General features: G+C 46.2%; 1 protein-coding gene across 2 annotated transcripts; it reads left to right on the forward strand.

Moving 5' to 3' along the window:
• The first annotated feature begins 2,297 nt into the window (after positions 1-2,297).
• Positions 2,298-17,976, forward strand: casq1b (calsequestrin 1b). 2 transcript variants are annotated; one of them, XM_035618092.2, is made up of 12 exons: positions 2,298-2,868; positions 10,003-10,035; positions 13,470-13,563; positions 15,555-15,655; positions 15,727-15,838; positions 15,916-15,989; positions 16,071-16,201; positions 16,313-16,358; positions 16,435-16,489; positions 16,594-16,694; positions 16,774-16,848; positions 17,218-17,976. In XM_035618092.2, exons 1-12 carry the CDS (start codon positions 2,632-2,634, stop codon positions 17,476-17,478), a joined length of 1,320 nt encoding a protein of 439 aa, XP_035473985.2. In that variant the 5' UTR covers positions 2,298-2,631; the 3' UTR covers positions 17,479-17,976. The 2 variants fall into 2 exon arrangements, with proteins under 2 accessions (XP_035473985.2, XP_035473992.2); XM_035618099.2 differs by lacking the exon at positions 10,003-10,035 and having other exon boundaries at positions 2,299-2,868.
• The last annotated feature ends 62 nt before the right edge of the window (positions 17,977-18,038 follow it).

The raw sequence follows: 18,038 nt of genomic DNA on the forward strand, positions 1-18,038 counted from the left end.
GGTTTTTCTAGATCATCTTCAGAAATGTGTCGTCTCACCACGTCGTGGTGTGACGTCGTCAGTGGAGTCGGTTCTCTTCTCCTAAGTCCTGTGAATCCTCCTCATGACCTTTTCCCCTGAGGTCAAGGACGAGTGGAGAGGAGAAGAGGACAGGAAGGACCATCTGACTCCTCCGTCTTCTGCTCCTGTCATGTTCTGTGATGTGATGTTTGGATTTAGTCTAGATTACATTTCTGAAAGTCTGTTTTTGTTCCTGCTTCACTCACAGGATCCTGTGGTTCTCTTATGAGTCATGAAACTGCCACAGTAGCTTCATGTTGTTGCTGTAACTGAAGTTGTGTTGTCAGATGTGCACGTCCGTCTTCTCTGACTCGTCCTGCTGAGATGCTTCATATTTATTACAGTTGGTTTATGCTTTTCCTTGTCTTCATGTGTCATATGTGACATGTTGGACCAGTTTTAAATATGAGGTGAACGTTGGTGATTTAACAACTATTGACACGCAGACAGTCCGTGAAAGACTAAATCCATCATTGTGTCACACAGTAGATCGGAGGGTTATGGCTGAAATATGATCATCCCACTGTCAGATACACAGTATGAGCTCATATCGCAGAATGGATTCAAACATGTACCGATAGATTTGAGAAGTTGGAGGAGGAGGAGGAAGAGGAAGAGGAAGAGGTGGTGCTGCTCCTCCTCACAGCAGACGTCTGCGTGTTGGGCCAATCAGAACGGCCCCTCTTACTGCTCATAAAACAGAATTGCATAGTTATAGCATGTCTTCTTGTGCGTGTGTGCGTGCGTGCGTGCGTGTGCGTGTGTGCGTGCGTGTGTCTTCAAGTGAGCTGTTTTGAATCAACTCTCCAGTTGCCATAGCAACAACCTGGGCACAAACAGCCTGTTTGTCACTCGTCTCGTCGCTCGAGTGTTTAGAACAGAGGCTGAAGGAGGAGACGCTGCCAGAGGAGGGCGCTGTTCACCGCGTGTGTGTGTGTGTGTGTGTGTGTGTGTGTGTGTGTGTGTGTGTGTGTGTGTGTGTGTGTGTGTGTGTGTGTGTGTGTGTGTGTGTGTGTGTGTGTGTGTGTGTGTGTGTGTGTGTGTGTGTGTGTGTGTGTGTGTGTGTGTGTGTGTGTGTGTGTGCGCACGGCCTGACGGAGGTGAAGTTCGGTCTCAGCTGTTGTAACGTGACACGTCGGCTCCTTGTTGATGACAGATGTTTGAATCTGTCGACTCTGCTCGTGGCCCTGCGTCTCCTTACTGCAGTAGATAGTGAAGTACAGTGAAGTACAGGATGAGGATGAAGAGCAGATGGAGGTTGTCTGAAGCCGCTCAGTCCTTCTGCAGTGATGATTGTATATGACGTGAATTGTCCGACGTACAACTAACGCAGACACATTATTACAGTAAATATCAACACATCTGCCTCCATCTGTCACCATGTGAACACACACACACACACAGTCTGACCCACTGTGTTGGCAGAGCGAGAGGTCCGATCATATTACAATCTGTTATTAATAGTCGGCCTCTCCCCTTCCTCACTGTAAACTAATATCTCTCCTCTGCTTACATCCTCCTCCCTCGGTCCATGTGTCCATCTCTTCAAAATAAACCTAATGAGCAGGAGTGTGACACACACACACACACACACACACAATAAGACAGCTGTCGTGTAATTTCATTTTTCCAGATATTATGAATATACAACAGATCAATATATATATAAATATATATATTTTTTAAAGCCCAAATTCAAAAGTGTGTCATGAAAAATTAGAATCCGAGGAGGAGTTGGATTCTTCCTCCACACTTGGGTCATGTGACAATCTCCATGACGACTGAGCAAACGAAGATCATGAGATGAAACTGACGGAAAAAAGTTTTCTTTTTATCTAATGTTCAACAACAAGCTGTTTAGTTTTGGAAATCTTATTTCTGCATGTACAACGTAGTGTGTGTGTGTGTGTGTGTGTGTGTGTGTGTGTGTGTGTGTGTGTGTGTGTGTGTGTGTGTGTGTGTGTGTGTGTGTGTGTGTGTGTGTGTGTGTGTGTGTGTGTGTGTGTGTGTGTGTGTGTGTGTGTGTGCGCGCGCGTGCGTGCGCGTGTGCGCGTGTGCGTTCACACGGCACAGCTGCCCTCTGACCCTGAGCGCGGACGCCATCTTGTCCACAGCGTCGTCTCGCTGACGCCTTATTTTTAGCGAGAGTCCGGCTCCTCTGCAAAACTTAATATGGGAATGGCATCTCGGGCTCGGAGCTCTTCTTTCCTCCGGCTCCCGTCGAACGTCCACACCTCCGGTCCTCCGCCACACTGAGCTCCTCACACACCCGACGGCCACCGTCCCTCCTCATGGCCACGCCGTGACTCCTCCCACATCGCCGCCCGTCGGCCCTTCTGAGCTCTGGGCGTGTGCCCCGCCCCTTCCTGTGGGCATCGACCACGTGCAGCTCTTTTTAAAGCCGGGTGTCGCGGCGGGACCTGCTCTTCTCTCGCCGTGGGGTCAGGAAGCCCCCACTCTGTTCCCCACTCTCCTCAGCTCGCGTCAGGGACGACGTTCAACCTCTCCAGCTGATTCGTTTCACCTCCGACCTCGCAGACACAGTTCAGGAGGCAGCGTGCGGCGAAAACCATGAAGTGGGGCTGGGTGTTTCTGGGGGTCCTCCTGTCGTTGGGGACCCTGTCCTGGGGGGACAAAGGCTTGGAGATCCCCGAGTACGACGGCAAAGACCGCGTCCACGCCCTCAGCGCCAAGAACTACAAGTCCGTCATGAAGCGCTACGACGTGATGGTGATCTACTACCACAGGAACGTGGACGGGAGCCGCAGCGCCACCAAGCAGTTCCAGATCGAGGAGCTGGCTCTGGAGGTGGGTCTGCGCCTCTGTGTGGGGGGCGGGGTCACGTGGGAGGAAGGAGGGGTTTCACACGGATCGTCCGGCTCCAGTCGCGGATTCCTCCACGTGGAAGCGGCGTCCTGCATGTTGGGTCTCAGAGAACAGGTGTCGTGTGGTCGTGGGTTCTGGCGAGACGGTAGAGACGTGAACCGGGTCGGTCGAGAATCACGGGAGGAGCTGAGTCATCTGAAAACATCCAGGTGTAAAATCCCACGACCAATAATCAATGTGCCACTTTATTCTCTGAGCATTATAATCACAGCAGTGGTGACGTGTCTTTCAGGAGATGTTGAGTTGGAAACGTGTTATGTTCCCCGACATGCTAGTCTGGTTAGCTCAGCTCACTGTAACGCTCACGTACTGTAACGCTGATGTACAGTAACACTCAGGTCAGGTTAATGTTAACTGGTCAGGTGCATGTTAACTGGTCAGGTGCATGTTAACTGGTCAGGTTCATGTTAACTGGTCAGGTGCATGTTAACTGGTCAGGTTCATGTTAACTGGTCAGGTTCATGTTAACTGGTCAGTCTCATGTTAACTGGTCAGTCTCATGTTAACTGGTCAGGTTCATGTTAACTGGTCAGGTTCATGTTAACTGGTCAGGTTCATGTTAACTGGTCAGGTTCATGTTAACTGGTCAGGTTCATGTTAACTGGTCGGGTGCATGTTAACTGGTCAGGTTCATGTTAACTGGTCAGGTTCATGTTAACTGGTCGGGTGCATGTTAACTGGTCGGGTGCATGTTAACTGGTCAGGTTCATGTTAACTGTTCAGTCTCATGTTAACTGGTCAGTCTCATGTTAACTGGTCAGTCTCATGTTAACTGGTCGGGTGCATGTTAACTGGTCAGGTTCATGTTAACTGGTCAGGTTCATGTTAACTGGTCGGGTGCATGTTAACTGGTCGGGTGCATGTTAACTGGTCGGGTGCATGTTAACTGGTCAGTCTCATGTTAACTGGTCAGTCTCATGTTAACTGGTCAGGTGCATGTTAACTGGTCAGGTTCATGTTAACTGGTCGGGTGCATGTTAACTGGTCAGTCTCATGTTAACTGGTCAGTCTCATGTTAACTGGTCAGTCTCATGTTAACTGGTAAGGTGCATGTTAACTGGTCGGGTGCATGTTAACTGGTCAGTCTCATGTTAACTGGTCAGGTTCATGTTAACTGGTCAGTCTCATGTTAACTGGTCAGTCTCATGTTAACTGGTCAGTCTCATGTTAACTGGTCGGGTGCATGTTAACTGGTCAGTCTCATGTTAACTGGTCAGTCTCATGTTAACTGGTCAGGGTCATGTTAACTGGTCAGGTTCATGTTAACTGGTCAGTCTCATGTTAACTGGTCAGTCTCATGTTAACTGGTCGGGTGCATGTTAACTGGTCAGTCTCATGTTAACTGGTCAGGTTCATGTTAACTGGTCAGGTTCATGTTAACTGGTCAGTCTCATGTTAACTGGTCAGGTGCATGTTAACTGGTCGGGTGCATGTTAACTGGTCAGGTTCATGTTAACTGGTCAGGTTCATGTTAACTGGTCGGCTGCATGTTAACTGGTTTAACTGGTCAGGTTTATGTTAACTGGTCGGGTGCATGTTAACTGGTCAGGTGCATGTTAACTGGTCGGGTGCATGTTAACTGGTCGGGTGCATGTTAACTGGTCAGTCTCATGTTAACTGGTTTAACTAGTCAGGTTCATATTAACTGGTCGGGTGCATGTTAACTGGTTTAACTGGTCGGGTGCATGTTAACTGGTTTAACTGGTCAGGTTCATGTTAACTGGTCAGGTGCATGTTAACTGGTCGGGTGCATGTTAACTGGTCGGGTGCATGTTAACTGGTCAGGTTCATGTTAACTGGTCAGGTGCATGTTAACTGGTCAGTCTCATGTTAACTGGTTTAACTGGTCAGGTTCATGTGCACCTGGGCTGCACTGTCAGTCGGCGTGTCCACCACACTCCGTCTGTCAGTGTCTTCTTACAGTGTCCTGCACCAGTGTCCTCTGGAAATAGACCAGGACGACGCTGCAGGCACAGCAAGAGTCCAGAGGCCACATCTCCACTCGACACACACACACACACACCCACACACACACACTGGTTTGTGGTGTGGCCACATTCCCCACGAAGTGCAGGCTGAAGCCTTAAACCATCATTTACACACTGGAGTCACTGGATCGGATCAATGTCCCGTCAGCGCAGCCAAGTGGAGCGTCTTGGCCTGAGAGCGAGATGCTTCCTGGAGCAGCTCCCTGCGGGACTGCAACTCTGTCCCTGACTTCCTGCCAGCGCCGACCCTGCAGCCAATCAGGAGAGGAGTTGAAAATAGCTGGCCATTACCACATTGACTCCGGCAGGATAAATCATTCAAGGGTTCAGAAACCAAACCTCAACTACCGTCACTCAAATCTTCCAAAGGAGAGGACGTGTCGTTCCCACGTGCTGATACGTTGAGACAGAGCTTCACTTTATGTAATTCATGAAAACACAAATGTTGCTCCAGAACCGTTCCTGTCTGGTAGAATGTGTGGAGGTCCGCCGCTCGCCTGAGTGTTCCACAAACGTTCCTGCTGTGGTGAACGCGTCCGACTCGGACAATCTCCTCCTCCACTTCGTCTGTGAACGACAGACTCCAGAGAGATGAGACGTGACACAAGCTGCTGGTGTTCGGTCACAAACCTGAACGTTAGACGAACTCAGCGGTTTCCTCTGCTCCTAAAATACCTCCCTGCAGTTTGACCTCTGACCCCCGCTGGATTCAACTTAGTCTGTGAAAAGTAATCTCCAGTGTCTCCTCTGGACTCGAGAAGAATGATTGATCCTGAAACAGTTGATCTTCAGTATTATAGATTTGTTTAGATGAAAACTGTATATTTTCATAACTGAGACAAATATTCAAATCTTCGTCACTGACACATTCCTCAAGGAATTGATCCTTAATATCAATCCACCAATCAGACGTCTCACCTCCGAGGACTCACTCGATAAAGTTTTTACATTTGAATTATGATCATAAAAAACTGTAATTTTACAGTTTTGAGGTGTCGAAAAAACCTCCAACTTTCTTTCTGGCTCGTCCTTTTTACCTCATCTCACTTTCTGTTTGACCTCGGACCTTTGTGGTGGGCGGGGCCTGTGTAGTTTGAATATTGTGAATATTCATAGTCTCAGAATTCCTCAGTGAGGGAGAGAGTGGATGGTTTCAGACACATTTCAGAGGAAAACAATGTTAAACTAAATATTAGCAGATTATTTTTATATACTCCAGTCATATACTTTATATGACTGGAGGGAACTTTAATGTCAGAGATTCACATTTACAGTATCTCGCTGTAAATGTGAATCCTGATTTGCTGCTGCCATCAAAGGATGAAGATTGTCCGTGTACAGTAATGTGTCTTGTTGCTGTGAGAGTGAGTCACTCACAGATGGTCCACACTCTGTTGTTGTTGTTGTTGTTGTTGTTGTTGTCGTCGTGGTGAGATCTCTCGTTCCATGCTTTTCTCCCCTGATGAGAGAAAGAAAATGATAACAAACTCAGTTATGAGAATCAAGATTAACACACTGCTGCTGCAGAGTGACTTCTGATGCTCTTGTGTATGAATGTTTTATGAGTTATGTAACAGTTACAGCAGCCGTCAGCGAAGAACTTCTGCACGTGAACAGGAAACGTTTGAACGTTCCCTCATTTTGCAGATCCAGCAAATGTTTTTGAATGTTAGAGAAAATTTTAGTTTGTATATTACATGCTGCATATTATATATATCATATATATTTATTCATTATATATTATATATATTTTCATACAAACCAACCAACAGTTCTACTATTTGTTTTCCAACATGAAAACGTTTACAGAGCAGTTTGTTTTGTTGCCTGTATTTTTGACAGAGTTACATTATTGTTGCACTGTCACGGTTTACATTTTTCAAATCTGCATCACCATTTGACAATGTTGTGCAATCTTAAAAACATAACTACTTTACAGTTTCAAACGGGTTTTGAATTGAAAACAATGACTGCATGAGAACGATTTCACCTCGCCGTTGTTTTAGATGATTGTGATCGAAGATGTAGATGATTGTGATCGTACCTGATTGTGATCGTAGATGATTGTGATCGTAGATGATTGTGATCGTAGATGATTGTGATCGTACCTGATTGTGATCGTAGATGATTGTGATCGTACCTGATTGTGATCGTAGATGATTGTGATCGTAGATGATTGTGATCGTAGATGATTGTGATCGTACCTGATTGTGATCGTAGATGATTGTGATCGTACCTGATTGTGATCGTAGATGATTGTGATCGTAGATGATTGTGATCGTACCTGATTGTGATCGTAGATGATTGTGATCGTAGATGATTGTGATCGTACCTGATTGTGATCGTAGATGATTGTGATCGTACCTGATTGTGATCGTAGATGATTGTGATCGAAGCTGTAGATGATTGTGATCGTAGATGATTGTGATCGAAGCTGTAGATGATTGTGATCGTAGATGATTGTGATCGAAGCTGTAGATGATTGTGATCGTAGATGATTGTGATCGTACCTGATTGTGATCGTAGATGATTGTGATCGTAGATGATTGTGATCGTACCTGATTGTGATCGTACCTGATTGTGATCGTAGATGATTGTGATCGTAGATGATTGTGATCGTAGATGATTGTGATCGTAGATGATTGTGATCGTACCTGATTGTGATCGTAGATGATTGTGATCGTAGATGATTGTGATCGTACCTGATTGTGATCGTAGATGATTGTGATCGTACCTGATTGTGATCGTAGATGATTGTGATCGAAGCTGTAGATGATTGTGATCGTAGATGATTGTGATCGTAGATGATTGTGATCGTAGATGATTGTGATCGTAGATGATTGTGATCGTACCTGATTGTGATCGTAGATGATTGTGATCGTAGATGATTGTGATCGTAGATGATTGTGATCGTAGATGATTGTGATCGTAGATGATTGTGATCGAAGCTGTAGATGATTGTGATCGTAGATGATTGTGATCGTACCTGATTGTGATCGTAGATGATTGTGATCGTACCTGATTGTGATCGTAGATGATTGTGATCGTACCTGATTGTGATCGTAGATGATTGTGATCGTACCTGATTGTGATCGTAGATGATTGTGATCGTAGATGATTGTGATCGTAGATGATTGTGATCGTAGATGATTGTGATCGTAGATGATTGTGATCGTAGATGATTGTGATCGAAGCTGTAGATGATTGTGATCGTAGATGATTGTGATCGTACCTGATTGTGATCGTAGATGATTGTGATCGTACCTGATTGTGATCGTAGATGATTGTGATCGTACCTGATTGTGATTGTAGATGATTGTGATCGTAGTTGATTGTGATCGTAGATGATTGTGATCGTACCTGATTGTGATCGTAGATGATTGTGATCGTAGATGATTGTGATTGTAGATGATTGTGATCGTAGTTGATTGTGATCGTAGATGATTGTGATCGTACCTGATTGTGATCGTAGATGATTGTGATCGTAGATGATTGTGATCGTAGATCGTGAACAGACTGGAGGTGAATCACGCTTTCCTTTCCCACAAGACGACCACAGCAGGAGATTGTTCCACGCGTTCACACCAACCGGAACGTTTCCCTGTTTCTTGATGAACCTCGTTTTACACCCAAACATGTCCGTCGCGAATAAATGCAAATATAATATATTTATTTACAGTCGAGGTTCCTGTCCTCTGCAAAACGGCAACGTAGGAGCTTTTGGGCGGCAGATGCTCTTCGGTGTTGGATGCTCCAGTCAGAGAATCGGTTCACACAAACGTGTCACGACCAGTAAAGTCCGGTCAAACCGGAGCAGCCAACCGGCGACATACTGTTCTGTTCCTCTCTGGAGCAGTGGACACTGAGCATGTGCTCGACTCCATCACCTGGAATGTGACTGGTGGCTTGTGACGACTCACCGTGGCGCTCTGCCCTCGTCTGGTGTCACCTGACCGGCCGGCGGTGACGGTGACCGGGCACCGGGACACGGAGCCAGGCGGGACACGACCTCACACTTGGCTCGGTACCGGCCGGGCCGTCAGGGGACGGACGGACGGAAGGAAAGTGAGGTGGTAGAGAGAGAGAGAGACGAATACCAGAGGCAGGAATGAGAGGAGTTTTCAGTGAGGACTAAACCGGTGAGGGCGGCAGAAGAAATGATGGATGTCAGTGAAGCGTCGTGTGTCTCCTCCTCTCCCATGTCCACATGTCAGATCTGTGTTCTGCTCCTCAACATGCTTCTCACGTCCTTATAGAGCTGCTTCGCTTCCACTCGTCTGCAGGCAGCCACAACTTCACTCTCTTAAAAATACCCTCACACGGGGGGTCGGGGGGTCGGGGGGGTCGGGGGGTCGGGGGGGTCGGGGGGGTCGAGGGGGTCAGGGGGTCGGGGGGGTCGGGGGGTCGGGGGGGTCGGGGGGGTCAGGGGGGTCAGGGGTCGGGGGGTCGGGGCTCGGTCCCCAGTTCAGCACTTGTTGAAAAATCTCAACTTTTGTTCCTGTTTTCGCTGCCGTTGTGTTTTCAGTAATCATCGTGACAACCAGCGCTTCTGCTGCAGAGGATTTCTTATGTTTCTGTGAGACATTATTAGACTTTCATTGAAAGGGTCCAGATTCTGTTCACTTCCACGTGCGCTTCAGCAAAGTTTATTTCTGTGGCTCTGTTTATTTATTGCAGATGTTTTTTTAATGATTCCTATGTAGTACTGGAAAATCAAAGTTTAGAGTTGTGAGTTTTTATATTTAATCGGATAACAGACGTGTGTGTGTGTGTGTGTGTGTGTGTGTGTGTGTGTGTGTGTGTGTGTGTGTGTGTGTGTGTGTGTGTGTGTGTGTGTGTGTGTGTGTGTGTGTGTGTGTGTGTGTGTGTGTGTGTGTGTGTGTGTGTGTGTGTGTGTGTGTGTGTGTGTGTGTGTGTGCGTGCGTGCGTGCGTGCGTGCGTGCGTGCGTGCGTGCGTGCGTGCGTGCGTGCGTGCGTGCGTGCGTGCGTGCGCAGGACTGTGAAGACCACTGCCCTGTGTTGTAACCCTGGAGGCTGTGAGTGAATATTGTGTTACTTCTTCTTGCAGTCGATCACAAGTCAAGCAGCGAATATCTTTCAGGTATGTGGAGGTCGGTCTTCTTGTGTCTGTGCCGCTGGGCTGCGAACCAAACCCCTCCCTCCTTCCTGTGCCGCTGCAGAATCTGCTGACTGTTCTCGTCCAGTCCTGTTGAATTACACCAAGTGACAGACGGACAAGGACTGAACTGCTCTGACGCTCCAGCAGCAGCAGTTACAGTAACTGTTACTGTAAATGTTACTAAGCTGTTATCTTAAAGGAACAGTTTGATATTTTCATTTCTCACAGAGACATAGAGAGAAGAAGATTGAGAAGAAGAGCAACATGGCTCAGATACTGTACCAGATACTGTACCAGACATTGTATCAGACCAGATACTGTACCAGGCTCTGTACCAGATACTGTACCAGACCAGACACTGTGCCAGATACTGTACCAGCTATTGTATCAGACCAGATACTGTACCAGATACTGTAACAGGCTCTGTACCAGACACTGTACCAGACACTGTACCAGACACTGTACCAGACACTGAACCAGATACTGTACCAGACCAGACACTGTACCAGATACTGTACCAGATATTGTATCAGGCCAGACACTGTACCAGATACTGTACCAGACCAGACACTGTGCCAGATATTGTATCAGACCAGACACTGTACCAGATACTGTACCAGACCAGACACTGTGCCAGATATTGTATCAGACCAGATCCTGTACCAGGCTCTGAACCAGATACTGTACCAGGCTCTGTACCAGATATTGTATCAGACCAGATACTGTACCAGATACTGTACCAGGCTCTGAACCAGATACTGTACCAGACCAGACACTGTGCCAGATACTGTACCAGATATTGTATCAGACCAGACACTGTACCAGATACTGTACCAGGCTCTGTACCAGATACTGTACCAGACCAGACACTGTGCCAGATACTGAACCAGATACTGTACCAGACCAGACACTGTACCAGATACTGTACCAGGCTCTGTACCAGATACTGTACCAGATACTGTACCAGACCAGACACTGTGCCAGATACTGTACCAAATATTGTATCAGACCAGACACTGTGCCAGATACTGTACCAGATACTGTACCAGACCAGACACTGTACCAGATACTGTACCAGGCTCTGTACCAGATACTGTACCAGACCAGACACTGTGCCAGATACTGAACCAGATACTGTACCAGACCAGACACTGTACCAGATACTGTACCAGGCTCTGTACCAGATACTGTACCAGACCAGACACTGTGCCAGATACTGTACCAAATATTGTATCAGACCAGACACTGTGCCAGATACTGTACCAGATATTGTATCAGACCAGATACTCTACCAGATACTGTACCAGACCAGACACTGTGCCAGATACTGTACCAGATATTGTATCAGACCAGACACTGTACCAGGCTCTGAACCAGATACTGTACCAGACCAGACACTGTACCAGATACTGTACCAGGCTCTGTACCAGATACTGTACCAGACCAGACACTGTGCCAGATACTGTACCAAATATTGTATCAGACCAGACACTGTGCCAGATACTGTACCAGATATTGTATCAGACCAGATACTGTACCAGATACTGTACCAGACCAGACACTGTGCCAGATACTGTACCAGATATTGTATCAGACCAGACACTGTACCAGATACTGAACCAGATACTGTACCAGATAGTGTACCAGGCTCTGTATCAGATACTGTACCAGACCAGACACTGTACCAGATACTGAACCAGATACTGTACCAGATAGTGTACCAGGCTCTGTATCAGATACTGTACCAGATACTGTACCAGGCTCTGTATCAGATACTGTACCAGACCAGACACTGTACCAGATACTGAACCAGATACTGTACCAGACAAGATACTGTACCAGATACTGTACCAGACCAGATACTGTACCAGATACTGTACCAGACACTGTACCAGATACTGAACCAGATACTGTACCAGATACTGTACCAGACCAGATACTGTACCAGATACTGTACCAGACACTGTACCAGATACTGAACCAGATACTGTACCAGATACTGTACCAGACCAGATACTGTACCAGATACTGTACCAGGCTCTGAACCAGATACTGTACCATATACTGCACCAGAGCAGACCAGACACTGTACCAGATACTGTACCAGATACTGTACCAGGCTCTGAACCAGATACTGTACCAGATACTGTACCAGACCAGATACTGTACCAGATACTGTACCAGACCAGATACTGTACCAGATACTGTACCAGACACTGTACCAGATACTGAACCAGATACTGTACCAGATACTGTACCAGACCAGATACTGTACCAGATACTGTACCAGGCTCTGAACCAGATACTGTACCATATACTGTACCAGAGCAGACCAGACACTGTACCAGATACTGTACCAGATACTGTACCAGGCTCTGAACCAGATACTGTACCAGATACTGTACCAGGCTCTGAACCAGATACTGTACCAGATACTGTACCAGATACTGTACCAGGCTCTGAACCAGATACTGTACCAAATACTGTACCAGGCTCTGTATCAGATACTGTACCAGACCAGACACTGTACCAGATACTGAACCAGATACTGTACCAGACCAGATACTGTACCAGGTACTGTACCAGACCAGATACTGTACCAGATACTGTACCAGACACTGTACCAGATACTGAACCAGATACTGTACCAGATACTGTACCAGACCAGATACTGTACCAGGCTCTGAACCAGATACTGTACCAGATACTGTACCAGGCTCTGAACCAGATACTGTACCAGATACTGTACCAGGCTCTGAACCAGTTAGTGTACCATATACTGTACCATATACTGTACCAAAGCAGACCAGACACTGTACCAGATACTGTACCAGATACTGTACCAGGCTCTGAACCAGATACTGTACCAGATACTGTACCAGGCTCTGAACCAGTTAGTGTACCATATACTGTACCAGGCTCTGAACCAGATAGTGTACCAGATACTGTACCAGGCTCTGAACCAGATACTGTACCATATACTGTACCAGGCTCTGTACCAGACCTGCCCACGCTGTTTGAGCTTTGGCTGCCTCTGAATGTCGTTCACTCTGCTTTGCTTCGGAGGCCGATTGTTTTCCTTCGCATCAACACGGAGAAGAACTGGACAGTAACAGGACGTCTGAGCAGACGCGGAGACAAGATGGAGGCCGAGTATATCAGTGCACGTCTGCAGCAGCTGGACGTTCTCCTCTTACAGTCTTGTTCTTCTCGTGCTCCGAGCGCTGTCCGTCGATTGTTGGCTTCGGTTTCGCTCCGATTTTAGAAAGTGCAAGGCAGCAGAGACGGAGACGAGATGCCAAAGGTTTACTTGTGTTAACGAAGCTTTTTAATTGGAGTTCTGAGATTATCGTCGACGAACGAGTGAAACTAAATACAACCCCCCCCCCCCCCCCCCCCCCCCACTGTCTGTCCAGCTCGCAGCTCAAGTCCTGGATGATCTGGACGATGAGGACATCGGCTTCGGTCTGGTGGATGAAAAGAAAGACTCTTCTGTGGCCAAGAAGTTGGGTGAGAGCCGGTCCCTCTCTGCTCACGGATGAACGTATATAAATACACTAAAAGATAATATTTAATGATAAAACAGGAGTTACTGTGAATATTGAATTCAAACTGCAGTGAGACAAGGTGAGAGTCTGAGGCCTGTGAAACAACGCTGCCCTCAAGTGTTCACCAAACATATCACACACATATACAGTTGCAAGAAAAGTATGTGAACCCTTTGGGATTACTCAGATTTCTGCATGAATTGGTCATAAAGTGTGTTCTGATTTTCATCTAAGTCACAACAATAGACAAACACAGTCTGCTTAAACTAATACCGCACAAAAATGATATGTGCAGGGTGGAAAAAGCATGTGAACCTTGGGATTTAATAACTGGTTGACCCTCAACTAAACGTTTCCTGTAGTTGCAGATCAGACCTGCACAGCGGTCAGGAGGAATTTTGGACCATTCCTCTTCACAAAACTGATTCAGTGCAGCAATATTCTTGGGATGTCTGGTGTGAATCGCTCTCTTAAGGTCATGCCACAGCATCTCAATCGGGTTGAGGTCAGGACTCTGACCGGTCCGCTCCACAAGGCGTATTTTCTGTTGTTGATTTACTTCTATGCTTTGGGTCGTTGTCCTGTTGCATCACCCATCCTCTGTTGAGCTTCAGTTGGCGGACAGATGGTCTTAAGTTTCCTGCAAAATGTCTTGATAAACTTGGAATTCATTTTTCCGTCGATGACAGCAATCCGTCCAGGCCCTGAGGCAGCAAAGCAGCCCCAAACCATGATGCCCCCCCACCATATTTCACAGTTGGGATGAGGTTTTGATGTTGGTGTGCTGTGCCTTTTTTTCCTCCACACATAGCATTGTGTGTTCCTTCCAAACAACTCACTTTTGGTGTCATCTGTCCACAGAATATTTTGCCATTAGTGCTGTGGAACATCCAGGTGCTCTTTTGCAAACTTCAAACGTGCAGCCATGTTTTTTTTCGACAGCAGTGGCTTCCCCCGTGGTGTCCTCCAATGAACTCCATTCTTGTTAATGTTTTACTTATTGTATATTTGTCAACAAAAATGTTAGCATGTGCAAGAGATTTCTGTAAGTCTTTAGCTGACATTCTAGGATTCTTCTTCACCTCATTGAGCATCCTGCGCTGTGCTCCTGCAGTGATCTTTACAGGACGACCACGCCTAGGGAGAGTAGCAACAGTGCTGAACTTTCTCCATTTGTATACGTTCTGTCTTACCGTGGACACATGAACATAAAGGCTTTTAGAGATACTTTTGCAACCCTTTCCAGCTTCATGCAAGTCAACAATTCTTGATCGTAGGTCTTCTGAGAGCTCTTTTGTGCGAGGCATGGTTCACATCAGGCAATGCTTCTTGAGAACAGCAAACTCAAAACTGGTGTGTTTTTTATAGGGCAGGGCAGCTTTAACCAATACATCCAATCTCATCACATTGATTGACTCCTGGCTCCAATTAGCTCTTGGAGAAGTCATTATCCTAGGGGTTCACATACTTTTTCCACCATGCACTGTTTACATGTATTCAATAAAAAACCTGAAAACATATAATTTTTGTGCGGTATTAGTTTAAGCAGACTGTGTTTGTCTATTGTTGTGACTTAGATGAAGATCAGAACACATTTAATGACCAATTCATGCAGAAATCCAAGTAATCCCAAAGGGTTCACATACTTTTTCTTGCAACTGTATATATATATATATATATATATATATATATACACACGTGTGTGTATGTATGTGTATATATATACGTATGTATGTATGTTTGTATGTTTGTATGTATATGAGTTAGACTTACATATACAGTACATATATATTATAGCATTTCTGTATTATTACTATAACAGATGTATACAATATTTTGATTGATTGATCTCATTTTTGCAATAAAGGAATAATTTTCTATTTCTGTTCAAAATCATAATTCGTGACAATTATGTTTATTGTGTATGATGACGACTCTCCCGTCCATCTCCAGGTCTGGACGAGGTGGAGAGCATCTACATCTTCGCCGACAACGAGATCATCGAGTACGACGGAGAGCTGGCCTCTGACACGCTGGTGGAGTTCCTCTATGACGTGAGTCGGCCGTGGTCCACGATATCCAACGCCTCCGTTCCACTCTGTAAATCCATGAATCATATCACCAGGTGATCGAAGAGCCGGTGGAGATCATCGACAACGAGCGAGAGCTGAAGGGCTTCCACAACATCGACGAGGTCATCAAGCTGGTCGGATACTTCAAGAGCGAGAAATCTCCTCGTAGGTCGAAGCCTCAGGCAGAACGTTGGACCATAAGCAATGAAATGACACTTTAGTAATATGTTCTCTCCCTCCAGACTTCATCGAGTTCGATGACGCTGCTGAGGAGTTTCACCCCTTCGTCAAATTCTTTGCCACGTTTGACCCCAAGGTTTGACGTCTTTCAGTTTTCGTGCGGATGTTGATCGAGTTGCTCCAACGTACGAACATGTCTCCCACTTCATTGTTTCAGATCGCCAAGAAGCTGAAGCTGAAGATGAACGAAGTGGATTTCTACGAGCCGTTCATGGAGGAACCCGACACCATTCCAGGGAAACCGTACATCGAGTCGGAGCTGGTGGAATACATCGAACAGCACGACAGGTCATCATCTCATACTCGACTCACCGATGACCTTGATCTTCAGATCCAAACCACAGAGGCAGAAGTTTCTCTGTGAATCACAGAAATCTAATTCAAGCGTTAATGTTTCAGGCCGACTCTGAGGAAGCTGGAGCCTCACAGCATGTATGAGATCTGGGTAAGAGATTCCTCCAGGATTCACCTTCACTGGTGAGTCTGCTGTGGAAATGCTTCACGTCTGTGTCTGTTCACAGGAGGACGACATCAATGGAGAGCACATTGTTGCCTTCGCTGAGGAAGATGACCCTGGTACACTGTTACTCTCATTCCTCTCAATTAATAATCGCAGCATTGACAGATTCAACGTGTTTAGAAATATCAAGCCCATACTTACGAGGGAAACTTTTCCATAGACGGTTATGAATTCCTGGAAATCTTGAAGGAGGTGGCACGTGAGAACACCAACAACCCGAACCTCAGCATCATCTGGATCGACCCCGACAATTTCCCTCTGGTATGAAAATGCCCAGTTTATGTTTCGCTCGTCTGTGATCGATTGGTTGAGTTTGAATATGTGACGCTGTGTCTTCCAGCTGGTGCCATACTGGGAGAGGACTTTCCACATCGACCTCTCCGAGCCTCAGATCGGAGTCGTGGATGTTGAGGATGTAAGCGACTTCTCTCATTCGCTGCTTAACACAAAGATACAATAAGAAAATCATTGTGCGTTAAATGGTTTGTAGGTTAAAGGACCAAGGTGAACGTATTTTACAATGAAGCATGTTATCATGTAATATTATGTAAGACCTTATATATTGTGTTGTAGAGATAGCCACCTAGCATGCTAACTAGCTAGCCCTGTCACATCCTGTCTTGCAATTCGGCTTTGTGCCTCAAGGGTGCGATGGCGAGTCATTGTATCGCTCACCCTGCGATCTCCCAATGTCAACTGCTCGATGCTAAGCTAACGTTAGCTCAGTCCGAGGGTCAACACTTGATTTTCTGAATCTTTCTGTGTCCGTGGTCGTCGTCGTCAGGCCGACAGCGTGTGGATGGAGATGGACGACCAGGATGACATGCCCACGGCTGACGAGCTGGAGCGCTGGGTCGAGGATGTTCTGTCTGGGAAGATTGACCCAGACGATGATGATGATGACGATGAAGATGATGATGACGACGACGACGATGAAGATGATGATGACGACGACGACGACGACGAAGATGACAACGACGACGACGATGAAGATGACGATGAAGATGACGACGACGATGATGACGACGATGACGAAGATGAATAAATGTTTCCTACAGTCTCCCTCCATGATGATTGAGTAACGTGGCTATGAAACCAGAAGTAGACGCAGTTTTTTGTCTGTTTGCCTCCTGTTCGGATTCCTGTGGGAAACGTTCACTGTCAATTAGCGAAGGAGGTTTTCACAGAAGCGGAGGATTTTAATCTCTGTGGACGAAACAGTGACTGGGAGCAGAGATGCTAACGCAGGCCAAAACATGCTAACACATGCTAACACATGCTAACTTCACTCAGACTTTTTCTACCTAATGCCAAAGCTTCTCTCCACTTAACTGTAATCTTAGTTTACTTTAATCCTAGTTTACTCTAATCCTGTTTCAATGACACGTTTTCTACTTGATGAGGAGAAGAAACAAATTCTTTCTTGTACTATTTTAAAAAGGAATGAACTCACTGGACAGTCTTAACTACTGAGACCAGATCGTAGAATAATACAATATCGTTTGTTTCTGCTCTCATATTAAAAACCACATTTACAAACAAATGGTGTTTGTTGTTGTTGGTATCGTGTGTGTGTGTGTGTGTGTGTGTGTGTGTGTGTGTGTG

Source organism: Scophthalmus maximus, chromosome 12, assembly GCF_022379125.1.
Source record: "Scophthalmus maximus strain ysfricsl-2021 chromosome 12, ASM2237912v1, whole genome shotgun sequence".
NCBI lineage: Eukaryota > Metazoa > Chordata > Actinopteri > Pleuronectiformes > Scophthalmidae > Scophthalmus > Scophthalmus maximus.